The sequence below is a fragment of the Lactuca serriola genome, chromosome 1, assembly GCF_051521515.1.
Source record: "Lactuca serriola cultivar US96UC23 chromosome 1, Lser_US96UC23_V15, whole genome shotgun sequence".
Taxonomy (NCBI): domain Eukaryota; kingdom Viridiplantae; phylum Streptophyta; class Magnoliopsida; order Asterales; family Asteraceae; genus Lactuca; species Lactuca serriola.
Window position 1 is genome coordinate 33228482 of NC_136408.1, and position 26795 is coordinate 33255276.

At 33.5% G+C, this 26795-nt stretch overlaps 3 protein-coding genes and 1 non-coding gene across 5 annotated transcripts; 1 reads left to right on the plus strand and 3 right to left on the minus strand.

The window, feature by feature from the left end:
* Positions 1-586: 586 nt before the first annotated feature.
* Positions 587-4840, plus strand: LOC145081635 (uncharacterized). Its single transcript, XM_079023257.1, has 3 exons — positions 587-3441; positions 3514-3640; positions 4186-4840. Exons 1-3 carry the CDS (start codon positions 2990-2992, stop codon positions 4672-4674), a joined length of 1068 nt encoding a protein of 355 aa, XP_078879383.1. The 5' UTR covers positions 587-2989; the 3' UTR covers positions 4675-4840.
* On the minus strand, positions 4728-8394 carry LOC145081619 (triose phosphate/phosphate translocator, non-green plastid, chloroplastic-like). The gene is made up of 9 exons (XM_079023256.1): positions 7908-8394; positions 6713-6835; positions 6485-6637; positions 6256-6341; positions 5768-5852; positions 5560-5679; positions 5403-5471; positions 5136-5265; positions 4728-5043 (listed from the first exon to the last, which is right to left on the minus strand). Exons 1-9 carry the CDS (start codon positions 8301-8303, stop codon positions 4973-4975), a joined length of 1233 nt encoding a protein of 410 aa, XP_078879382.1. The 5' UTR covers positions 8304-8394; the 3' UTR covers positions 4728-4972.
* An 11023-nt stretch (positions 8395-19417) lies between these two features.
* Positions 19418-19489, minus strand: TRNAP-UGG (transfer RNA proline (anticodon UGG)). Its single transcript has one exon. It is a non-coding gene; the product is annotated as a tRNA-Pro (tRNA).
* A 1804-nt stretch (positions 19490-21293) lies between these two features.
* On the minus strand, positions 21294-24883 carry LOC145081651 (FRIGIDA-like protein 4a). Of its 2 annotated transcripts, none has more exons than XM_079023259.1 (4): positions 24649-24883; positions 22496-23533; positions 22167-22342; positions 21294-22031 (listed from the first exon to the last, which is right to left on the minus strand). In XM_079023259.1, exons 2-4 carry the CDS (start codon positions 23517-23519, stop codon positions 21462-21464), a joined length of 1770 nt encoding a protein of 589 aa, XP_078879385.1. In that variant the 5' UTR covers positions 23520-23533; positions 24649-24883; the 3' UTR covers positions 21294-21461. The 2 variants fall into 2 exon arrangements, with proteins under 2 accessions (XP_078879385.1, XP_078879384.1); XM_079023258.1 differs by having other exon boundaries at positions 22496-23575; positions 24649-24882.
* Between the last annotated feature and the right edge of the window lie 1912 nt (positions 24884-26795).

The window sequence follows — 26795 nt, forward strand, 5'->3', positions numbered from 1 at the left end:
ATTATTTTCGTTTTAAATCAGGTCTCAAACATTCGTTTTTTTTTTTAATAATTATTGACCTTTTCCTTTTTCATTCCTTGGCTCTTTATGTTTTTTAAACATTGCTAGCATGGAGATTACATGTTATGTTCATCTAAGAATATATCACAAAATATTATCAACTACTACACGAGGTCAAATGATAATTGATAACTAAAATTATATATTCACCCACCTCTAAACATAATGCAAGTCATTTTAGAAGATGTCTCTGTTTTTCATATGAAAGTTATTTTTGGTCATTTAATTTTTAGTTTTTAAATATTTATATATGTCAAATACTTAGATAAATGATTTTTGGTCATTTTGGATGGTTGTATAGCCTAGGTATAAAGCAAATTGCATAGTGGGAAAACCAAATTTTGTCCATTTTAAATGTTTTCTAACCCTGCCATACATACCCATGGAGACTCTCCTTTATCCCTCTAGAGTCTAGACACTTGACTTTCCTGCAAAGTCAATGAACACTGCAAACTCAAATGGTCCAAGTTTGAAAGTTGCCAAAAAAGACCAAGCCCAGAGAGGTTATTGTGGCCAGTAGCCCCCTTGTTTATTGTTGTTACTTTGAAGACTTTTGGCTAGACCCTATTAACAGATGAAGTTCCTTCCTTGTGTCCCTGAACTTAGTCCAACTAATTACCTTAGAGAAAAAAAGCTAATAACTTTAAAAATTAATTAGCATAACAAGTGTCTACTTTTGTTTCAGTTTTCTTCATTTTTGGATTAAAGAAGCCCGTTTTTACAAGTCGGCCTCAGTGGTTATCTCCTAAGCGGACTATTAAATATTAATAACAAAAAATAGTAATAAATAAAAAAAGAGAAAATTTGCTATCTAAACAATATTTTTTTTATAAGTTTACTATTTTAAACGAAAATCTGAAACTTTTTAAGGTTTACCATTTTAAACGAAAAAACGAATCATATTGGTGAACATTTTATGCGGTGGCGGTCCGGCGGATGTAGTAAGTCAACAATGGGGTTGAGCCCCCAATCACTTTGTGTACTGTGGACCATATAAATTTAATGAAAAATTTGGCTCAAATTCTAACATTATAATAAGTTGTAATTAACCTCTTTTATACACGTTTTAGATGTTTGTGACATAAGTTGTATATTTTGTAACTAACGTTTGTGTTTTCATTGATCCTTTTGCATTCAAGGAAATTGTATGTTGGAGAAAATTAGACAATGGAGCATCGGTTACGTAATTAATTATATATTTAATGTTAATAAGTAATTATCCAAGAGTAAAAGGTATCTTGGTCAATTCAACGAATATTAATTTCAAATGAGATTATTAAGATAAAAGTTATTCTAGAGTAATACATGAAATTCATAAAACTAAATACATCAAAGCAACACATGAACACACAATCAATGATAAACATTGTAGGCCTTTAAACAGGTGCTACATATTATAAAATTTGATCGTAATAACATTCTCGACCATAATCGAAAAATCATTTTCCAATTTCTTGAAATATGCTCTAAAATATATCTTAATAATTTTTTATGTAATTGCCATAACTTGGTCCATGAAATATGAATTCCTCATAAATTTTATAGTTGCAAGTTGAGTAAATTATATATAGACAACTAACTATAGTCTTTTCGCTCAGCATAACAATTTATTTACCATAGGAGACTAGGAGTAAGTATTCAATATTTTGTATTTTAGACGAGGAACTTTTTTTTTAAAGATAATAAGATTATAATATTTTCCCAATTAACATCACCAACTCCTAATAATCAAAATCAAATTTACAGATTGCTTACTAAAGTTGTGTTTGGCGCACCACAGCTAGCTGATAATTTTTCAAATACACCCCTTAATTAATTATAGAAACGCATACTCTTACATGTCCTTTTATGTAATTTAATATATTACATCTAATTTTACCAAACGTTATTTTTTATCAGCTAGCTTTTCAGCTATCAGCTAGTTCGCCAAACATAGCCTAAGTATGTCACTGGGTTACCTTGAGTTTCTCTTATATAAGTTGGTTACTAAAAACGATTGCATGTAATGTGCAATTAACATTGTTATCAGGCTAACTTGTGGGGTGTTTATTTTTGTTGACATTTTTCGAATCACTAAGGGAGGAGGGAGTCGTTCCCATTGAACCCACCGAACCCACTGCCACATCAGCTTTTCTCTTTGATTTTTCTTTATCTTTTCGAACCCACAACATACGGAAATCATATTTTTCTCAACCCACTCAACTAAAAAAATATACAAAATAATCAAGGTAAAATCTTAATTAGCAATAGAGTTACCGCCGGTACCACTCTTCCTTCGGCAGGTTGTTTAATTGGCTTCACGGACCCATTTCATCCTCTCTCTCTACTTTCTCTCTCTCAATTTCTCTTGTACCATATGTTTTAAGACTTGTACCTTAGTTGTTTAGTATTTTTTTTTAATTGAGTGGGTTGAAAAAAATTGGATTTCCGTATGTTGTGGGTTCGGAAAGATGAAGAAAAATCAAAGAGAAAAGCTGATGTGGCAGTGGGTTCAGTAGGAACGACTCCCTCCTTCCTAAAGCCATACATATCGATGAAGACCATTTAGACGACTAAAGCAAATGTTATCTTTAGGACCATTTTCAGTAAAGGACTCTTAAGAATGTGTTCGAGCAACAATGAGTTGATGCAAAAAATGATTTCTATTACAAAATCTCATTTATAGTAAGATTCGAAAAATGTCAACAAAAATAAACACCCCACAAGTTAGCCTGAAAATTTTCATAGCTAAAACTTTGAAGATTATTGCTTTTAAAATTTGTTAATTAGGCAATTAAACTTGTACATTATTTTAGATTTTGAGAATTTAAAAATACTCCCAAATTAATAAATACAAAATTTAATGCTTTCCCTTAATTCCTCACCTATTAAATAACAACAAAAAACAGAAACGAAAACGAGCGAAAGGGTTGTCGATGCTTTTTCTGTCATGGAGTTTGAAACAATTTTCAAAGAAGATCCACATCCACTACTCCCTCTCTCAAATCACCACTTAAAACCCAACCCAGAAACAGAAAATGATTCTCCTCCAATGTGTCCATCTACTTTTCACCCTGCTAATTATGGTATCCATGTTTCTGGGTATGGATATGACCCATTTGGCACATTTTCATATGGGTTGGATGACCTCGAGTTTAAGCCGTTTGAACTGGAAAATAGTTGTGGAATGATGATGAATTATATGGGTTGTGGGAGTTTGACCAATGTGGACAAAAGTCTGATGGGTGTATCCGGATTGGACTGTTCTGTGAATGTAGGTGATCCGAATATTTTTGGAGCAGATGAAGGATCATGTGTGACAGGCGAGAGTGGTATCATAAAAAGTAATGGGAAAAAGAAAACCAATTCATCAAAGGAGCAATGGACAAAAGAAGAAGATAGGTAACGCAACAACAATAGATTAATTAATGTTAATACTCTTTTCAACATTTTTGAATTGTTGGTGTGTTGTAGGGTGTTAAAGCATTTGGTGGAAAAGCATGGAGAGAGGAAGTGGTCGTATATCGCTCAAATGTTAAAAGGAAGGATTGGCAAGCAATGCAGAGAAAGATGGCACAATCATCTCAGGCCTGACATCAAGGTTTGCTTTCCGATTTTCATTCTCATTAATTGTATTTAAAAAACGCATTAAGGTTATAACTTACAAATTATATTCTAACTACATTCTATGTTATTTAAACATGACATGATGGATCTGTAAAAATCAAAACATCAATCAAACGGATTGAGTATCAATTAAAAGATTTTGAAGAAAAATAATTGGATCTTCTTACAAAAGAAGTCGTGGATTGGATCATATATCTAAGCCACTATAGTGATACCAGTTAGACAGAAAAATATGTAAATAGTGAAAAGATATTATCCTGAAAATGTGATTGCTGATCATTTTTACTGAGGCATGCATGCAAGGAAAATAACATAAAAGTTAACGTGTCCCGTTCTAATTCATCCCAAGATAATTGACAAAATGCAAAACACCGCATTTCCACATATTAGACAGTTCAATACAAATTTATTTTGACCATTATGTAACTTGTTTTTTTCTTTATGTTGTCATATTTTATCTGGAATCAATTTGTATTACGAAATTCGGTTTCTTTGTTTTGTGAATTTTGCATTTTCCAGAAAGATTATTGGACGGAAGAAGAAGATAAGATATTGATCACAACTCACGCAGAGATAGGAAACAAATGGTCAGAAATAGCAAAGAAATTATCTGGAAGGACCGAGAACTCCATAAAGAATCACTGGAACGCAACCAAGAGAAGGCAATACACCAAGCGAAAATGTCGATCCAAGTGGCCCAAACCAAGCCCAATCCTCCAAAACTACATCCGTAGCTTAAACTTGCCACGTGGAAAATCATCATCAGTAAACAACAATCACCCTTTGCCGATGGCTATCACTGACCACTATGAGTTTGACTTAAGTGATAGGTTGGTACCTGACTTTGACTTCGATAAGGTCCCAGAGTTTGCACTTGATCACAAGTTGCTGGGAGTGGATACCATTGACTCGTTTCTTGAAGAGATACTTCCAGTCAACTGTGACGGCAGTGGTGGTGAGAAGAAACAGTTTGATTTGATGGAGATTATATCCCATGTTAATCTCTAGTTTACAAAGAGTTTATGCATATATATACTTTACTGAATAAAGAGGAGTGTTGATTGAATCAATCACAGATCCTAGAGAATTCTATTGCATAAAAGATTGTACGTTGTGCTTCAATATCGGTACCACTAATAACCTTCAAATCAACTAAAACAACGATTGGAAGTTACTTGTATAACTCACCGGAATCAAGTTTTTTACTCAGAATATCTACCAAAGGGCATTGTTGTCTTTTAACAACAATGTAGTGGAATCTATTACCAAAAAATTTCAAATTTTATCGTAAACACAAGTAACAAGTTTATGTGGTCTTGGCCTTGATGCGTTTCACCTGTGAATATAGAAATACCCCGGCAAGGGCGATTCCAGTCCCTGAATAAGATGGATTAAAATTGCAAGTGTTGGATTTTGGTTTACTGACAATTAAGGAAAGAAAAAAGATAGGGACATTATAGTAAATTCACCTATGGAGTTGATAAGTGAGACGGGTGTGTGGAAGAAGAAAATAGAGGATACAATGACCACTACGCGCTTCACACAGTTGCCTACGGAATGTGTAACTGGAGATACTCTTTGCAGTATCATGTAAGCAACCTACATGGCAAATTTTATCAAACGGGTGAAATCAAAATCACAAAAAATTGAGCTATAAAGGAATTAGGTCAAACAGGTCAAAATTAAAGCCCACCCAAAGTATAGGTGTATTTGTATTGATTTAGAATTTAGATTACCTGCTGATAAGCATGGAAGCAGATTGAAGCAAGGAGAGACCTAATGTACACATGTTTGAGGTTTAGACCCTGAAAATATAAAGAGGGAATAAATGGCTTGATGTTATTAATATAAACCACAGGGTAACTTAGTGCCTGATTTTATTAATATACTCACAGCGGATTGTAGGTAAGAAGGGGTAAATTTGACTCCTTCAACGAGTAAGGCAACAGGGGTAAACAAGAAGAAAGACATAATTGTTATGATTGAGAAGAGGGTAATGTTGTCCAATGGTTCCTGTAAAATTTGGAGGTTCTTAGGTATATTTGCATTTCATGATACCATATCAATAAACAGAAAGAGTTTTTAGCCAAGAATAGATTACCTCTTTCTGAACCATAACTTTTTTACTCAAAACATTGCGTGATTGATTTGCCAAATTGGATGCCATTGCACTCCAAAACCCAGGCCTATTTCCCAATTGCAAAACATCACAACATAATAAGAATTTAAGATAGTGATGCCATGTTTGTTATTGGGTTAACTGCAATAAATAGCAACATATTTCCATTGATTTGTTCATCATAGCATTCCTACTTTCATTTCTTCCTATTACAGCATTCTACTTTGGAAATTGAAATTCTACCCAGTTATAACAATGTCATCCAAACAAAAAGCAATTTTCACTGCTATAATTGGGTAGTATAGTGTCATAATAAGGAAAAATTTGAAACCAAAATGCTATGATTGGGAGATTTTTATAAGTACAATGCATTAATAACAAATTCTTTATAAGTACAATGCTATGTAACAGAAAGAAATATAAGCAAGACACTATAGTACACACTCAAATGAAAGTGCATTGCTACTCACCAATTGAACGACACCTCGGTGAGAGATGCAAGTATCACTCCCCCAACAATTGGTACAAGGGAGCTCATTACCCATGCTGTTGGTATCTGTTTAGTGGTTAAAATAGGATTCATTACATATATGGGACAAGACATATTAATATACAAATTTTAAATGAAAATAAACAGCATCAAACGTGTCATTGATTAATAACTAGTAAAAAATGTAAGGAAATAGATAGAAAGCAAACCTCTCCTAGAAACATAGTAGACAATATAACCGTGAAAAAAGGTTCCATTGCTTTGATTGTGTGAGTAAATGAAACAGAAACTTTTCCAAGACTCATGTTGGTTGAAAAATTGCCTAATGTGTGCATTACAGCCAATGGCAGGATTGCTACAAGCTGGGTACATGTAATTAAATTAGCATAAAAAAATATAAAATATATTTGATCAATTTCTTCATATGAATGGCATACCTGTGTACGACTGATATTCGGCCATTTATGAAGATTTAATGCCCATGTCAAAAATATAATGGTAGTCCCAACAGCAAGCTGAACTGCAGTCAAAGTTACTGGATTTGGGAAAACCTCAAGAACCTGTAAACATTGATCAGGGATGAATTGCCTTAATTCTTCAGACCAAAAAATTTAGAGAAAGTAGTGATAAATCCATTAAGAGACTAATTTGACAAGGGTATTGCTGATTAAATATATTTGTTGTTACTTGACTCTTAAGTTCCCCCTAATTTTGGGTTGAAGTTGTATCTTCAGCAGTTAATCTTATTAATCACCTGCCTTCTCAGACTATATATCCTGATCTTATTTTTGTCTTTATTTGCAAAGATCTTTTATGTCTAATGTTTATATATGTTGTATGTCCACGTTAATTTATAGATCTTTTGAGAATAAACATCAGTGATTAGACTGGAAATCAGCCTATAATCAATGTATATAATGTATTTCCATGGTTAAATTACACAGCCCTTAGAAAAAAGAAAATAGTCTAGAAATTAGCCTAGCTTCAATAAAACTTTATCCATATATTCAATGAAAAAGTCAAGCAAATGGTATTCAACTATTCAAAGTTCAAACTATGATATTTTTCAATGGTTAGTTGGTGAAACTAATCATGCATGCTATTCTCACTTTGATATCTCAACAATCTAATGACTATCATGTATGTGTTCAAAACAGTGAACCACTTCACTGTTTGATTATTCCTTTTGTAGATCCATCATCTTGTCTACTTAGATCATGTTATGTTTGGTAGCACCATATTAGTCATCCCGCAAAAACAGAAATGTTTGATTTACAATTCTAATAGAGCCTAGATATATACTAAAACATTTAGCAAAAACAGAAATGTTAGATTTACAATTCCATGTGATGATTATTTTGAAGTCACGAAAGAAATGCAAGAACTGATTCTACAGAGTTACTCCAAAATCACTGTAAATACATGATCCGAAACAAGTAGAAACTCGATATTTACACACAGGCTGAGGAAGCGAGCATGTAAATCAACAAATCATTTAATTTCACGATTGCTTCGAGATTAAATCGCATTTCACATGCATATATAATTATGTATATTTGTACTCCATACATCGTTTAGATACCAAAATCAGACGAAACATAAAGCTTCCCTAGAAGAAGAAATCGAGCAAACCTGTTTGTTATAGATGTTGAAATAGATATTGAAAAGGTACCAGACTCCGAACAACAATCCAAGCACTAGAGTTTCGGCCATTTTCGATTTCGCCACAGCCGCTGCATCACTTTCATCGGCGCTATCAGGGACGGACGTCGTTTTGACTTCAAAAGTATCAGATGATTCACGCTTTATAACCGGTAAACGAGTCGAAATCCGACCCCATGGCTTCCATGATGAATGCGAACAGCATAATGAACGCGATAAACGACCAGTTGAGTAAACATCGATCGATGATTCCGAATGAAAAGGAAGAGAAATATGACTGTATCTGTAAAAGGAACTGTGATTAGGTCTCTGGGAAAACAAAACTGAACCGGAGCCGGTGGATGCAGCGTGAAGCATTCTCGCCATGGAAGGGAGAAGAGTGATGGAGGCGGTGCCGAAGAAGACCGTGGAAAGGAGGGAAAACAATTTCGTTTTCTCTTGTCCCTTTCTGATTTATTGCACGTAAAGAACATTTCTATTACGGAATTTTAAAATTAATTAAACTGACTCATGCTCTACTTTGTAACAATTTAAAGTAGATAAAATAAAAACTTAATTTAAATTAATTAAACATGTTGATTGTTGACAACGAACAACATATTTCTAAGGAATTAAATTTAGACCTTAGATGTTATCGTATTAATATAATTTTTTTTATTATTAGACTTAATATTTTTTTTACTATTTTAAAATCAGAAATATACAAGATGTTTTTGTGTACAGATCCTTTTTCGAATCATACATGAAAAATCGAACCTTGCCATGTGACCTTAAAAGTCTCTTTTTTTTCTTTCTTTTGTGACTATTTCACCTTATTTACCACTTTTTTTTTTATCATAAATAAACTATTGTAATTCAAGCTTTTTTGTACTTTTTTTTATAAGTGTTTTGATGTTTTAATAAACAAATTTATATATATAATAAAGAATTTTGAATCGTTCTTTGAGAATATCAACAATAAATAATAAAGAACTTAGAATCATTCTCTTAAAACGAGAACAATAACATATCATTCCAATGTTAAAATAGTAATATTACAATATTCTTTGAGAATGTGATAACATTTTTGTGATAATGGACTTAAAATACATTCTTGAAATAAAATACATGAAAAAATATACGAATATGTTGATGATGCATTCTAAGAGAATAAATTTTTTCAAATCTAAAAGAATATGAATATACATTCTAAAAGAATAAGACCATGAACATTGTTTTCTTTGTGGAAGATCGGTAACCATTGTTCATCCCCATCCCACACTTCATCACCCAACTTTTAGGCATTTGATCATCATGTTCCCCTTCACACATAATTTATCTCTATTAGCTTCATGCCCTTGATCATAACATTCCTTAAGAATAACTTTCATAAAATCAAAGTGCCATAAGAATAACAAGCTAAGAACATGGAATTAGAGGCATTCTACAAGAATGATATAGAATTCCTTTAAATTGTAATTAAAAAACACAAATAGTAAATGAATCAAAAAATACAATAGTCATGGAAATTGTGAATTCAATGCATCATAAAAAAATAAAATTATAAATTCTAACAGAATGTAGTAAACACTAAAGAATTATAATTTATTCTTTAGTTTAATACAATCATTCCTGCAAAATGTGACATTGAACTCAAAATTCATAAAAGCTAAACTTTGTTAAATAACAACTGATCCTCATATTTGTGGAATACAAATAAAAACAAATAAGATTCACTTGTTTATTGTTTTTTAAAGAAAGAAATTATCGTTGACATAAAATAAAATCCTTTATTTTATAATGTAATTTTGGACTAAAAAAAATGAAAAAAAAACGGATGAGAACTACAAAGTTTAAAAGTCCGACATGGAAAACAGGTCAAGAGCATTAACAATTTTGTTCGATAGTTGGTAACTAAAATTATATAATTTAATTGTTATTTATATGTTATTAAGGTGATATAATAAATTAGTTGACGAATTGTTGTTTAACTTTACATACAAAACAATAAATTAGATTTCAGTGGCAGGTTGTATGTGAAAGAAATCAAGAATCTTAATCGCTTTATAAAAAAACAAAAAAATAGCCCCCAAATACCTACAGCAGTTCTAAATAAGCATCCCATGGAGAAGAAATTAAAAATCTTCATAACTTCCTACAATGATAAAGAAATCAATAATACCTCCCAACCATTTAGGTGTTGTTTGTTTTTTCGAAACAAAAATTCGTGAAGTCTGCGAACCACCTCTGCAATCTTCTGTAGCAGAATAGGTGGAATAAACCGCTGCAACCTATAATAAGAAACATGTTTGTTTTTTAACATCTACAGACTGCTGCAGTAAACTGAAGTGTAAATAAAGTAATTTTATAAACTGAAAATAATTTTAAACAGCAAAATTTAAATTATTCTAGTCTTAAAACATTGAAAGAATACTAAAAAGAACATGTAAAAAAACAAAAATATAAACCTTTTTAAAAAAACTTACAAAAATATAAAAGAAGCTTTTTTTTTGAACAACCAAAAAAATATAAGATATATAAAAGAAGCTAACAATTTTATTCTAGAAAAAAACTAATTTTAAAAAACATAAAAAAGAAAATAATAAAAAAAAATAAGAAAGAATTGCAAACGATGTTTACAAAGTTCGTAAAAAATTACACACGTTAAAAAAGATGAAATTGCAAATGAAAATATTATTAACAAAAACAAACGGTGAAAAAATTAAAAAAAATTAAAGTATTTTTTTTTTAAATCCAAGTTAAAAAAATTGTGGAAACTATAATAAGAAATTGTTTCAAGTCTGTAAATAAAAGTTTAAAAAATCTAAGTTTTTTTAAAAAAATAATAAGTTATACCAAAATTCTAAAAAAACACTTCAAAAAAGATGAAAGTCGAATAGGTTTGAAGAGGCAAGTCAAGTGTTGCTTGCAGATGTTTTGCAGTCTGAAGCCTTCCAAAAAACAAACTATTGCGAGAGGGAAAGTGATGCACGTGTGCTACGCCGCGCAGCAAAAAGTAGTTTGAAGAGTTTTAAAAAAAAAAAAAAAAACAAACATCACCTTAGTCATAGACGTTGCCTCTCATGGGGAATTGGTGAGTCACCGGAAAATAAAATATAATATCAAATCTTCTTAATTGTCCGACTACAAGTGATAGGCGACGACGGATAAGGAGAAGGAAGAAGTCGGGTAGTTGTCGACGTCTTCTGGTGCATAGGGTTTTAAATTAATTTGCCTAAATTAAAGGAATCGACAAGTTAATTATTTAATTACCAAAATTAATTAGTTAAGATTATATTTTTACCTTATGTATTGTATGTGTTTGTATGTATGTCAGGCGGGGCCCGATGCCATGTAGGGCCTGATGAGTGTGTTCGGCGGGGTACATTGCATGTTCATGACAAATCTACACCGGGTGAGGCCCGATGAATACCGAGTGAGGCCCGATGCCAGGCAGGGCCTAATGGATTCCGGGCGGGGCATGATGTATGTATGTATATATGTATGTGGTATTTTGGAGAACTCATTAATCTATTTGCTTACAATTTTATGGTTATGGTTTTAGGTACTTCCAGTTCGATAGGTAAGGGTCCAACTTGATCGCAGTGCATCCACCCACGTTTTCGCACTTTATGATTTTTGGATTGTACTCTGATAACTATTTTTACTCTAACATAATTTTGAATGGTTGATAATAATAAATGGTGTTATGTGTTGAATTAAAAAATTAAAATTTGTACCTTCTAATTTTTGGGAAGTTACATGGGCTACGGTTTCTAAAACCCTTTCAAATTTCGAAAATATAAGGTGGAGGCTATGGTTTCAAGAACCTTAAGGATTTTCGAAAATTATCTCCTTAGGGTTTAGTTTCTATAAACCCTAATTTTGATTTATTCAACTTTGTGCAATATCAATGGGAACAATGACTCTAATACCACTGATGAGTTTTATATGTTACAAAAAATCTATTTTTGGTAGAAAAACATAAATCCTAAGTTCACATGCACCCTAAAGGATATATGTTCTCACTATGATTTTCAAACAACTATTGAATATCAAGAACCTTAAAAGTACATTTCTATTTTCAAAATTACTGAAGGGTTATTAGAAAATACATATCTTAGTTTATTATTGCAAATAAACTAGTAATCCTTCCTTTGTTGGTCTTCTGAAAGCAAGCACCAAAAGTTTCGTGCCTTTAATGGCTCACATCCAAACCCTAACAAATTGGAGGTTAAAGAGGAGAGAGGAGAGGGAATGGTATTTTCGGTTCTAACTCTTAGAATAATGATGGTCGGAAATATGAACCCCTAGGAGGGTTTATATATGTAACCAGGGATGCTAGGATAAGGTAGTTTCATTGGATAAGCCGTATCCCTAGGGATGAGCAAAAGGACCGAACCGGACCCAACCCGGGAACCGGCTTCGGCCGAAATCAAGAACCAAACCAGCCCAGCTGTTCTACCGGTTCTTGTCGTGTCTTCAAATGTTGGAACCGGTCCTTGAAAAATAGCATCATCTGGTTCCTACTGGTTCCCAGTTCCAAAAATCCACAAAAATAACGTCCCGGTCCCGTCCGGTTCCATCGGGTTCCAGTTCCGGTGCCGGTTTCGGTTCCGGCCGGTTCCCCGGTCCATATGCTCATCCCTACTTATCCCTTTTTTTCTTGCCCCCTAAGAATTCTTAGGCTTAATTTCTTAATGCCCAAGACAATTCCTAAAGACCATCTAGAAACCATCCACCCTATTGGGAGGTTCTAGAATTGATCAATGTTTAACTTTTGAACATATTCACATTTAGTCATTCCATTGTTAATTATTCCACTTAATCCCAAAATTAATTCCAATTAATTTCTGATTAATTCTTAATTAAATAATGTTATTTCTAATTAATATATTATTCTCATAATATTTTAATAATTTATTTATTTTTATTTCTAATTAATTTATTAATCATATAATAAATTAATAAATCTGTCTATTCCTATCCAAATAACATTCCAGTCTATTACTAGGTTTGAGGGCAACCCAAAAAGACTTTGTTAATAATTCAAGATTATACAAATTTAGTTATTGGACTAAACACCCAATCCAACAATTACAATATGAATTTATGAGAGGTTTGGAACCTGAATTTGTGAAGTAATGCAATAAAAAATAACTTAGGAAAACTTTTGTATGCTAGATTCGTTAAAATGGTGAATTTATGCATGAAAATAATGATAGGTTCATGTTAGTGGTGAGGATTATTTATGATGTTAAAATTTGGTGTTATGCATTCTATGTTCCTGTTTTGACATGTTTGTATGGAACTAGAAAATGCATGCTAGAAAGTTTGTTGCTAAAAGGTGTATCTCTTTACATGCTTAAATATGATGTTATGTGTCAATTTTGAGTATACACCTTTGTAGTATGACATGTGATGTAATATGCCTTGGAATATTAATTAAAATTCAAGCATGATTACATAATGTTAATGGCAATGTATATGTATGACCCGTGTGAGCGAATTAATTAATTATAAAATTAATTAAGATATCAGGGAATACATTTAATGGGGGTAAAAGGGTAGAAACCTAAACTTAGGTGTTTGCCCAATTGGATATGGCAATGGAATGATATCTTTGGAGGAAAAGATATTAAGCCAAGTCGATGTCGAGTTGTTTTCTACATAACTATTTCAAAACATGGTTCCGGTGCACGTCAATGTACTGGGACTGGAGTGATTTTGGCTACTCATAGACGTCAGATCAAGCATCATGTTTAGGTGGGGGGTATGCGTTTGGAAGTACCATTGTACCACCCTCGAACAAAAATGCATCGTGGTCGTATATGCAAAGTGAAGGTAGTGAAAACGGCGAACCAGAGACAGTGTTACGAGTGAGAGTCGTGCCCCCATTTGGTTCACTGGGTCGTCGGGTCACATTAGTAGCGAACGAGGTTTTTCTTTGGGGACCTAGTGATGTTATAAACCCTAGATAGCGAGGGACATTAAAAGTAATTATAATGAAGTAAATAATAGAATAATCACTGTGCTGAAAAAAATGTCCAAATTAATATATGTATTATATACTAAAAATAACTATGATAAGCGGCGCTAGCGATGTATAAATGATAATAAGTAATTACTATGAAATACAAAAGATGGTAATTGCATTATGTATTGATTGTAACAAGCGATGTTTGTTGTTTGGTATGCATTGATTGCATGATTAAACATATTGTTTGAAATATGTTTGTTTCCATACCTATGTGTTTGAGATTGACTCATTGTGATGATATTGACAATTGTTTATTTGTTGATTGTTTCTGAGCTTTTCTTTAAAACAAGTAGCTTGATTTATTGGCTTGGTGAGGTTGGTGCCACTTCTTGGTAGTTACTTTTAGTATCATGTTAGCGAAGATACTATTTGGACATGTCGTGATGTTTTTGTTTACATTTGGTTTTGGTACTTGTTTTGGAAACAATTTTACAGACTATTTTTTGATGGATTGGTTTTGAAAGTTTTGAAATAAGTGATGTTGGTGATATTTTCTAACGAATAAAGAAGGATTTCTGTTGTTTTAATCTGTTAAATGACGTTTTTAAATAAAAACAAATTGAAGTGAAAAATCATGACGTTTCACAGTAATACTCTAAAAAACATACATCAAGGGGTAGAGTGAATGAAAATATAATCAACTTCAACGTTAGTCTATTTATCAACATCAAATCTTAACATTTGATTTGGGAGACTTCAGGGACAATAACGAAGGTGATCTAGTTAGGCTTTTGATGTTAATCGTAAAATAAAGAGGTCATTGGTAAAGGGGTGAAACAGAAGATGAAAAGAGTAGCGACGATGGGGTTCATGTGTGTGTGTGTGTGTGAGAGAGAGAGAGAGTGAGAGAGAGAGAGAGAGAGATGGTCCAAACATATAGTGGGCCCAGGACAAAAAGAAAAAATAGCCCCTCTAAAACCATAAATATAATAAAAATTAATTCGAAAATAAACACACAATTGCAATGTTCACAAAATTCCATATTAATATAAAAACAACTAGGCGTATCGCGCAACATGCACAAGTTGTTAAAATACTTTTTGCGAAAGAATAGAAATATGTTGAAATTTACGTTTTTAGTCATGTTTTGGGCATTAACCGAATTATCAAATAACATAAAAATCCATCAACTTATATTTTGATACAATCTAATATTGTCCATACCTTATAAATTTTACTTTTATTTTTATAATATCTAATATATGTTATAAGTTTTTGTATAATATTAATATAATCTATTTTTCTTATGTCCGATAATATTTTTTGGATAAAATAAGAAATAAGTTGTTTTGAATGAGCTATTAATAAACAATATTGAACTAATAAACTTTGTATTACACTATTTATATTACACCAAAACATCTAAGGTTTCATATATGAACTTTCAAATATTAAACATTGAAGTTAAGAATGAAGTCATACAAAATATATCATTATACATAAATGTCATCAATATTTTTAAAATAAGTCGATTAGTAAATATGATATTTAATTTTAATTACATATTTTGCAAGACGTACGTTTAACTTTATGTTGGTGCGCCGAGAATCCTCTTCCTTAATTTGTACCTAAAAAATTAAGGTGAATAGGAATATAAAATAGATATTACTAAGCAATAATATAAATAATTAAAAGGGTATGTAGATCTCCTACCATCGGTTAAATATAACATCTCTCTCTAGTGGTATAGATTACTATGTCAAATTAAAGTAATTATTCTATGTACACCTTGTTTTCTAATTAAATAAAGAAATATGAGTAACCATAAAAATGTTATTTTTATATAGGAAAAATATTTTAGTTAAGTAACAAATTAAATAATATAAGTTTAAGAGTTAGGAGTTTCAAAACATTAATATTTTTATTAATCAATGAATTAACTAACACATGTTGAAATTTTTACAATCGTTATTAAAAAGCATTTGAAATATTAGATTTTAAATGAATTTTGGTTGAAGTTTTTGACCTCTATTATATATATATATATATATATATATATATATATATATATATATATATATATATATATATAAAGAGAGAGAGAGAGGAAAGTATAACATATGTATGGGTTTTAATTAAGAGTAAATTACACGAATGATCCTTTTGGTTTAGGGTAATTTGCAAGTTTGGTCCCTAACTTATTTTTTTACTCAGAAGGTCCCTATTATTTGTTTTCGTTATGCGTTTGGTCCCTGTTTTACCTAAAAAGACTATATTTCCCTTATGTTTTAAATTTATTGAAATAAACACACCCCAACCCCACACTCCCCACCTTATCTTACCTACCCCATATTTTTTTAAATAATAGTATTTTTAGGTAGGGCATAGATCAAGCGTTTAACAAAAACAAACAGTAGAGACCAAGTGCGAAACAAAAACAAATAGTAGGGATCTTCCGAGTTAAAAAAAATAAGTTAGGGACCAAACGAGCAAATTACCCCAAACCATAGTGTAACGCCCCGTTCTTGGTACGCATTTAAAACATTATTTTTCTTCTTAATTTAGATGCTACTCGACAAGTCAGTAGCCCTAACTCGTCGAGTAGCAGCGGGTCAGCACGTGAAGTTGGTGTGGCGACTCGACGAGTCCATATTCCGGACTCGGCGAGTCCGCCAGTCTGGATGAAGCCCTAATTTTCAGGGTGTGTGCCCTATTTAAACATCATTATAGCCCCAAACCAGCCTCCTTCGCCTCTCAGGGACTTATTCCCGAAACCCTAGCCTCCTTGAAGTGTGTGTGAGTGATCTTTGCCCTTGTGAAGGAATTTTTGGTGCATTGTTAAGCAAGAAGAAGAAGAAGGCAGAGGAACTTAAGGAAGAAGAAGTAGATCAAGATTATACTCCTCTTTGGCCATCCTTTCTGGTAATAAAGCTTTCATCTTGATTATTGTACTACTAGATCTAGTTTGTCCCCAAATTAATGGTTTTGAGCTTAAAAACCCCAAATCCCTAGTGATGGAGCTTTGTAACCGAGCCATATCTCTGATCTAGCCTCTTTTGAGCTCCAGGAGCTCAAGAAGGCCACCTTTTGGCAGCCATGGCTTGGTTCTGGTCAAGTAACCTCCCATAATAGCCAAGTTTGAGTGTTATTGCTTCATTGCCTCTTCGGTACACGTAAAGTTAGCAACTTTACGTGTTCAGATAGTCCCAGAAACTCAGATCTATGAATTAGATGCAATAAAGCAGAATAGAATCGACTAAATAGAAACTGCATGCAAAGGACTCGACGAGTCGTTCTTCTGACTCGACGAGTCAGGTCGCGAGTCTTAGATTCCATGTTCAATAGCAGCGAGTATGCTTAGTGAATGGAGTAAGGAATCAGTGAGTTAAGTCATGGATCTGAGTGTAGAGGGACTCAACGAGTCTACGCCCTGACTCGGCGAGTCCAAGGAAATCTCCTTACCCGTAAGAACAGACTCGACGAGTTGTCTGTACAACTCGGCGAGTCACAGATTGGATGTGTTCTTATGTTGAAGGTGAACTCGACGAGTTGATCATACAACTCGACGAGTCGGATGAAGGTTGGCACGATGTCAATAAGGAAGGGGAACTCGTCGAGTTGTGGCTAAACTCGGCGAGTAGAGTCGGGTAAGGAAATAGAAGGAAAGATAGGGACTCGACGAGTTGACGACCCAACTCGGCGAGTCAGGTCAACAGGTTGTTGACTTTGACCAGGGGGTAAAATAGTCATTTTACCCTAAGATTAGTTATCAGTGTTTGATTAAGTATCTTTTGAGAATTGTAGCCGGGGAGTTACCGGAGCAGCAGTCAAACAGTTCCTGATCAGCATTTCAGCAGTCAGCCTTGCGAGGTGAGTTTCCTTTCAGTAGGAACGGGTCTACGGCCACAATGCCGACCCGTTTAGTTAGCAGTAGTTTCGGAATACAGTCTGATGCAGTAGTTCAGTATGCTTGATGTCTTTGTGATACAGGCATGTTATGTGTTATGTGTTCCGGACTATGGTCCGATGCAGTATGTAGTATATATGTTTATGTTATATGCTTTGATTATGTTATGCTATGATCAGTCAGTTCCGGACTTTGGTTCGATGTAGTGGGCGAGGCCCTAGTTAGTTTCAGACTTCAGTCCGATGCAGTTCCGGACTTCGGTCCGATGCAGTGGGCAAGGCCCTAGTTAGTTTCGGACTTCAGTCCGATGCAGTGGGTAAGACCCTAGTTAGTTCCGGACTTCGATCTGATGCAGTGGGCGAGACCCTAGTTAGTTCCGGACTTCGGTCTGATGCAGTGAGCAAGGCCCAGTATGTGCTTATATGTTATTGTATGGTATGTGGTACTTTGGGGAAACTCACTAAGCTTCGTGCTTACAGTTTCAATTTTGGTTTTAGGTACTTCAGGTAGCAATGGAAAGGGCTCGGGACGATGATATGACACACACCACAGTTTAGCCTGGGAGTTAGACTCTGATATTTTGATATGACCTTGACACTAGTTTCAATTTGATAAATTTATTATGACATTTTGAGATACACGATTCATGGTTTTTATCTTTTGATATTTGATATTATGGTTTAGTAATGTTTTCAAACAAAAAATTTTAGGTTGTATTTTTAGGATGTTACAAGTTGGTATCAGAGCCTTGGTTTGAGGGATTCGGACACTCTCGGGTGTGTCTGAACTCAAACTAAGGAAATTGTATAAATGTCGGGTATTGTTTTTTTAATGAAATTCGTTTCTATAAAATAAAAAAAAAATTAAAAGGATAAAACAAACATTTTATATGGGTTAGAAACCAACTGCGTAACAAACTGAAACAATATGTACCATGCTCGTAAAGAAAAAAGTCTCAGACTAAATCTATGAACTTTTGTAAAAGACACCGTTTTTGTAATTTTATCTTTTAGTAATTAAGAGCTCTAATAGAAATATACATTTGAAAAGTCATATTAAACTTTTGTCTTTGAGTTTTTGGCATTTATTTCGATTTACACCTCATGTTTATGTATATAGACCGTTATGAGTCCAAAGACATAATATTAAGTTTCGCGGGCGATTGTTGAATGATCTAGTGTTTTGGTATGGGATCCACGACATGGATGTATATTATAATGCTATTTAAATGCACAAATTTCATTGGATTTTATGAAAAAAAAGATTATTATTATATATCATGTGATACTATATGATTTATTCATGTTTTTGTTTTTTTTTTTAAAGTTTGGTTTGAAAATTTTATTATTTATAGAAAATAATTTTCTTAGGCTTGAACATGGACTCAAAATTAGATTAAATTAATATTGTCTAACATAGTACGTGATGATCAATAATTAAAGATTATGACCAATTTGACAATAGCCGTATTGACAAACCACTTGGCTACTATATTTTATTATTTTATTTTGATTTGGATACAAAAAGAAACTAGTAAAAGGACGGAAAAATCAGTAGTGGGTTCGTAAATATAGGGAAAGAGCACAAAAGTAATGGAAAGAGCACATAAAAAAAGGGGCATTCCGAGAATCGAACTCGGGACCTCTCGCACCCAAAGCGAGAATCATACCACTAGACCAAATGCCCAGGCTTGACTTTTACTATCCTACAGTACTCCAAAGTCTAAACAATACAAAGCACTTAACAAACTTACGTAATTGACGATTGGGGTTCCTATTTACAAATTACACATACTTCTAATCTTTTTGTTGCTGAATATACAAAAGAAGAAACAATATATACTATTTCTCCTTTGATGTTTGTTGTTTATGACCCAAATACAAAAGATTGAGGGAAACATGTAAATACATATACATTATACATCTTAACCATTATTACTTATCCCATACTTATACTCTGATTTCCTAATTGGACACTGGTTGCATGCATGGTTATATATCTAAGCTATGGAGATTTAATATCTATGACAAAACTTGTACATTGGTTTTTTTTTTCCCATTATACAGTCAATTGTATGTGAGGAGACAACCAAGAGTGAAGAAAATAAAACAATAAATGCATATGTTGTCCACTTAATTGCATAGTTTAAGGTAAAACAAAATTGATGAATCAAACTTTTAACACATTTCTTCAAGGCTCGCATAATCTAAAGTTATACAAAATTGATGAATATGTAGTTATAATCAAAACTGTGAGTTACTCAGAAAAGTAACCAAGCATCTAGCACTTTGAAACAACCCATCTAGCTTTTGCGGTTCTGGCATTTACCCCTTATGAATTATGATTACTTAACAATTCAACACTGGTAGTTTATTAGAATCAAAGGGATTAGATGACAACCCGATCAGGCATGTAGTGACTCAAGGTGACAATAGAGTGATAGACTTAAAGAATTAGCTGAAACCAGGAAAATGGCAAGTTGAAAAAAGGGCTAAATGCAAAAACTAGCAATGTATTTTTCTATTATACTGCACTAACCCCGAAAATTATTTGTTCACTACAAGTATTTACTTACATGGGTGTTCACATACAAAATTAAAATATGTTTTTTATTTTGTGTCTTATATGTGAACCACTCAATGGTGGCTTCAAATGCTATTATGGGTAAAAGAGTCAAGTATGTTGTTATTTTTGGGTAAACGAATCAAGTATAATGTTATTATAGGTAAAAGAATCAAGTACATTGCTATTATGGGTAATGTTCTTAGTTCTTACTATTCACAATTTGCTTCAACATCTATATCCATTTGACGATAGCAGGCCTAAAAGAACAAACTAACTTGAAACTAAATCTTTCAAGATCCACTGTCACAAACAGGATGAAAAGTATTTAATCAGTTAAAAAGTAAAAATAGGAAAATAACCTGGAGATCAGGACACGAGGAATTTGTATTATAAGACTATTACGGATATAACCATGCATTTTTCAAAAACTCTCTACCCATTTCCAGAACGACCATGCATTTTCTCACAATTTCGGATTTGAAATAAAAAGAGGTCTTTTTATACATCAAACATGCTAGTTTTTAACCATTTAAGTTAACAGACATGCCATTTTTATTCACCAAAATTGGTAAAAAGTATTTACATAACAAGCTGGATTATAAAATAGCAAAAAAATCTTGAAGTATTGTTGTAGATCGCACAACTTCAAAGCGATATTTATGTGGTAAAAACGATCAATATGAAGTATTTGGTTAGGCTTATGCAGTACAAATACACATTATACTGGTGAGTTATTTTTCTGATAAATCCTAAATGTACATCTAAAATGACCAAAAGAACTAGAAGTAAATGGGTATAATTAGTAAACTCGCAAAAAAAGAGCAAGCTTGCGATCCACGTGATTTTTTAGGCTTAAGCCTGATGTAAAAAGGTATACTGATGTTCACATATGATATCATTTTCAACTAGGTCAAAAAGGCGAAAATAGGCTAAGCACTTTATAGCTTTGCCTCAAAACACAGTTATCATTAAAGTGTACAAAGTAGCTAGCATTAAAAAGTAAAAAATAAAAACAAAATTGACCTAAATACCGAAAACACCCTTGTCCTGACCACTTACATATATTTTTTGACAGTAAAAAGCGGGCCCACCGCTACTGGTATGTATATGGTTGATAAGGAGCTGGTTGATAGGCCGCCGGTGCACCGCTACTCGTATACACCCCGTAAGCTGCTGCCCCCGCCCCTGCCGCCGCCGCATCCGGTGGAGGGTAGTAATACGCACTCTGTTCATAAACCTGTTGAGAATACGCCGCCTGAGTAGGTGGAGGAGCCGCTGCCGGATAGCTGTAATCCACCTGAGGGTACCGCTCACCGGGCTGAGCGGCATAAAGTGATCTATCCATGTAGGCTGGAGGAGGAGGAGCGTGCCGCCCATTATGGTGGCGGTGGTGCCCGTAACCTCCACCTCCACCACCACCGCCGAAGCCGCCACTTTTTGATCGTTGTTTTTTATTTTGGTGGTGGTGTTTGGTAGGTGAGTCACGAAACCTATTAATAGTAGGTGGATCACGTGATGACCTTTTTCTATCGACTTTTGCTCTTTCTAATTGTTCCAGTCTTCTGTAAATTGCTTCGAGTGGGTATTCCGTTTCCAGCTCATATTTTTGCACGCAGTAGACTACGTTTTGTAGTGCTGCGAGCTCTTTCGTGTTTCCTTCGTTCTGCATGAATAATTAATCGAGTTAAATGCAAGAAATGTTAATGTACTTTCATATTGTGAAAAAAAAATGTCAAAAAATAGAGATTTTCAAAATAAAACAAAGATAAGAACAAAATAATAAGACCAGGGATCATACCAGACCACTCTCTGGATTGCCCCAATTACCACGTTTCCCTTGTGAACTCCTCCTCAAATCCTTCAAATAAGTCTTCAAAAGTGGTACAGTTGGGAATCTATCCGCAAGCTCAAATCCATGCACAAAATGCACCGCACTAATCAACTTCCCACTACTAATCAGCTCCTCAATAACACCTACCAAAATAAAAAAATAACATCAAACCCTAATTTTCAACTCAAAACAAAACCAACGATATGATATCGCCATTGTACACCATGAAAATCTCAAAACTAAGGGCTTTAAGGGAGGGGACAAAAAGGGCCAATGATGTCCACAAAGGCACAAACCTGGCATTTTGTGTGCTAAACCAAGAGCCCGACATAAACTCGGTGCTTCTCTACGCTCACAAACCGCAAAAACAAGTTTGCAGAGTTCGTCTTCATCAAACTCCGATGCAACCCTAAAAGTCGCAACAAGCTGCAAAAACCCCTCAACTTCCAATGACTTTCCATCATTATCATCATCATTATCATTAATTACCAATTTACCCCTCCACTCATTAGCCATAGCCTTGGCTTCTTGCTTAATTTCAAGTCCTAACAAAACATCTGCCCCCATCTCCCCCCCTGCCAACATGGCACTCAAAGACTCCATAATAGCTATACACGACTGCCTCATTCCCTGAGAGCCGCCACCGCTGGCGGCGGCGGCAGCGGTGGTGGTGTCGTCGGCATAGAAACCCTCAAGTGCGTCAAGAACCAGACGACCTGGTTCTTTTGTACTTTTAAGTACATGACTAAGTTCTTCACGTAAAACAGATATATTTTTTCGGTTTTCCATAAAGAGACTCACAAGTCCTTTTGCATCCATCTGGTCGCATAACCGAGTCAACTCGTCATAAAACGTGACCGAGTCACCACCACCACCATCGTCATTTGTTTCTTCAGGGGAGTTTGGTATTATTACCTTGGTGTTGTCCATGTCATCGGTGACATCATCAGCGGTGTTGTCGACAGGTGGCGGAAGGTGATTGGCGCGGGCCTCAGCAATGGCGGCGACGGCGGCGTCTTTTAAGAGCTGAATGCGGTCGAACATGTCTTGTTCTTTTTCGGCAACTGCCGCCACTTTTGCCGCTAGGGATTGGCGGCTGTTGGATTCTTCTTGTTTGAAGGATTTCTCTTTGGATTCGAGTTCGGTGTATTTTTTTAACATTTTTGATTCGAGGTCACGGAAGTGGTCACTTATTTCGGTGAATGAGACAGTGTTTGAAGTGGTGTCTGAATGGGATTGTAGCTCATTTAATGCTTTCCCAAGTTGTTCTAGAAGAGAAGGGGTTAGTTTGAATGCCATTGTGAGATCCACTTCAGCCATGTTTTTGTGTAAAACTGCAAGACAAAATCCTACATCAATCTTATTTGATTGTTTTCCTGAAATTACAAAATCATCGTTAGCATCAAAAATCAACTATTCAAATACCAAAGCATACTCACTTTGCATCTGTTTAGTGGGGTGTTACAGAATTACAACAATCCATCTCCAAAAAAGATTCTAATTAGTGTAATAAAATGTACTTGCCAAAATTACATAAAAAATGGTGCAAGACTGCTCATTACACTTAAACTTAAAATGTTTCACTGATTAATCAACTATTGTATACCCTTATCATACTGTGGTTCATACATATGTTGGTAGACATCTAAACAAATTTATACACTGAGCACGAAAAATGAGCTCAACATTGAATTTGAAGATGCATCTCTTATACACACAATACCAACAGATATCACCTTAACAAGTCCACATCTATCAACATAACATAAAACCACAACCATGTGTTTTTATTCAGATATGTCACTAGACTCATTAAACAACGACACAAATACATCATCACCAATTTCTTCATAGGTAATTCTTCTGAAAAGCCATAAGCAATATCTTTTTTGAATACTTGATGAAACTTTATGACTATTCCCCCTACCAATTGCAAGTAAAAAGCCATAAGCAATATCTTTACTGAGCACTATAACAATACTCTTTGAAAATGTTTGGATTGCAAGAAAAATTCATAGCAAGTTAGCAACCAATGGCAAAGGCCAATAAGAAACATAAATTCAACTTAAAGGCCTTTTAATTTCTTGGAGGGAGCTGATTGTAAATTAAAAGGCCCTCTAGTAATGATTTATGTTGTATAATCTTGGCCCTATAGTAACAGAAAGCCAATATAGCCAGTAGTTTAGCCATCTTTAAAACTCAACAACGGAAAGAATCCCTAATTGCCTATGTTAATGACTACAATTTAGAGGGTCAACAACACAATTCAGCAAATCTAAATTTCATCAACAGAAAATCAGATGCCTACAATTTAAAGCCAATATAACCAGTATTTCGTATACGAAACCCGGATTTTCGAAGACAGGTTTTAAGCACGTATTTTCGAAATCAGATTTCAGAGATGGTTTCATGGAAAAGTCGATTTCAGAGATGAAGAAAAGAAGCTTACCGTCGGCGCTGGCGCTGGCGCTGACGAAGGGGCAGCGATGGGGGAGTGGCGGAGCTGGCCGGAAATAGGATTCGCTGAAGGAACGTCGACTGGAAAGAGTATGCGATTAGGCGGGTGTCGAAGGGTATTAGGGCAAAGGGGCAAGGATGTCAAAAAACCATCATCCAGCGACATGCTCATGTTGAAATATTGCTGAACCATTCAGATAATCCATAATGTTCGAAACCGTGCAAAAGTAGTGGCGGGTTCAGAATATTTTTTTGTTGGGACACTATATCAAGTATATGAATATGATTAGGTGATATCAAATTAGTTACAATAAAAAAATTGTCTCTACTATTCTATTCCAATAAAAAAAGACAAATTTCACATAAAATCCACAAAGAATATACTTCCCTATTCAAAATTCAAACATTTATAAAATTTCATAAATTTAACAAAATCACATAAAAAATACTACAAAATTTACATATGATGGTTCTTTTATCATTCATAATACTACTTCTAAAAAAACTTATATGAATAACATTCAAAATTATCTTTATAACCCTTAAATTATATGGTGTAAAGAATAAAACAAAATAACAAAATGAAATGTAACAATCATAATAGTTTCAATTACATAAAATAATGAAAAAATTGAAATGGGGTATTAAAAAACTTCCTGCCATATGTTCATAACTTCATACATATTTCTTAAATATCATGTTTTCGACTCCATAAACATACATACACATGAGTCATGACGCATTCATCATTTAGTTGTAGGAGAATATATTATGATAATATGCATCAAAGTGGATTTAATTTAGTTAGTTGTCAATTTTTTTCCTTCAGCCAAAAATGCTCCTAAACTACATCTTGTGAAGATCCTAGCCCAATTTTAATGGGGGCATGGTATTATATGTATAAATTTTTGAATTAAATTAACCAATAAATTATATTAAAAAAACATATCATTGGGGGCACATGCCCCCCACACCCACCCGTCTCAAGCATTGAATCCGTCCTGTGTAAATATATATATGAAAACTACATAAAATGACAATTATATAAATAGAAATAATAGTAAAACTGACGGTAATCATAATAATTATTATTATAACAATATTAATAATACCAATAGTAGTAATTACGAGTTATAATAGTAATAATAGTTTTTTAAATCACAAAGATTTTTTCCAATATTAGATACAAAACTTAATGCTTGTGTTTACCATCGGAGAGCATATATTTTAATTTTTATTGATCACTCAATATATATTTAATATCTTCTTTTTAATTATATTTTTTTTATCTCTTTAATTAAAATATAGTTTTAAATACTTTTATATTTTTACTAATTATATATATATATATATATATATATATATATATATATATATATATATATATATATATATATATATATATATATATATATATAATGAAATTTCATTCCAAAATAACATCTTTTTTAAACGAATAAGGCATACACCGAGTAACCCTACTCCTAAATCTTATATTTATTGTCCCCTACAAACCATCAACCACATCAAGTAATGAATTAAAAAAACACTTATCCCCATGGAATGAAAATAAACCCTAGTCTATAACTAGTTCGGCAAATTGTGTGTTTGCAGTGACAAAGATTGGCTTTCTGCCTCTAAAATGCATATTGATTTTCCTCACAACCCTGAAAAGGTTTTCCAGCAAAGATGTTTGTAAAAGGATTCAACATCCAATCCATTCTCTTTTTCTTATGGCTATTCCGGGGTTTGTAACATCTTTTAGTTTAGAGAAATTACAAATTTTGTCCATGTGGTATGTCAAAAACTATGGATTGGGTCCCCTTGCGAGAAACTTTTAACATTTTTCATCCCCAAAAATGCATTTGTATCTTTTTTGCCCCTCAACAACAAGTCATCTTTTTTAAGTTAACCCTTGGTAAAATGAAGATTTTCTAATTGTAGATAATGGAGTCCATTTGATAACTTGGCATTGCAAAATGGTGGACATTTGGTTGCAAATGACTTTGAAAGTAGTTTGTGAAACATATATGATATGTGGTTTTTACTTGAGGTATATAAGGAAACGAACATGATGCAACCAATAACACGATATGAATCTGAAACTGTGACTGGTATTTGTTATTGAGGTATGCTAGT

Coding starts and splice junctions, on each gene's coding strand:
- LOC145081635 (XM_079023257.1), top strand. CDS start 2,990: ATGGAGTTTGAAACAATTTTCAAAGAAGATCCACATCCACTACTCCCT. Junction 3,442..3,513: donor TGGACAAAAGAAGAAGATAG/GTAACGCAACAA, acceptor GGTGTGTTGTAG/GGTGTTAAAGCATTTGGTGG. Junction 3,641..4,185: donor ATCTCAGGCCTGACATCAAG/GTTTGCTTTCCG, acceptor TGCATTTTCCAG/AAAGATTATTGGACGGAAGA.
- LOC145081619 (XM_079023256.1), bottom strand. CDS start 8,303: ATGGCGAGAATGCTTCACGCTGCATCCACCGGCTCCGGTTCAGTTTTG. Junction 6,342..6,484: donor CTACTATGTTTCTAGGAGAG/GTTTGCTTTCTA, acceptor ACCACTAAACAG/ATACCAACAGCATGGGTAAT. Junction 5,044..5,135: donor CTCACTTATCAACTCCATAG/GTGAATTTACTA, acceptor CATCTTATTCAG/GGACTGGAATCGCCCTTGCC.
- LOC145081651 (XM_079023259.1), bottom strand. CDS start 23,519: ATGGCTGAAGTGGATCTCACAATGGCATTCAAACTAACCCCTTCTCTT. Junction 22,343..22,495: donor TTTAGCACACAAAATGCCAG/GTTTGTGCCTTT, acceptor TTATTTTGGTAG/GTGTTATTGAGGAGCTGATT. Junction 22,032..22,166: donor GCAATCCAGAGAGTGGTCTG/GTATGATCCCTG, acceptor TTATTCATGCAG/AACGAAGGAAACACGAAAGA.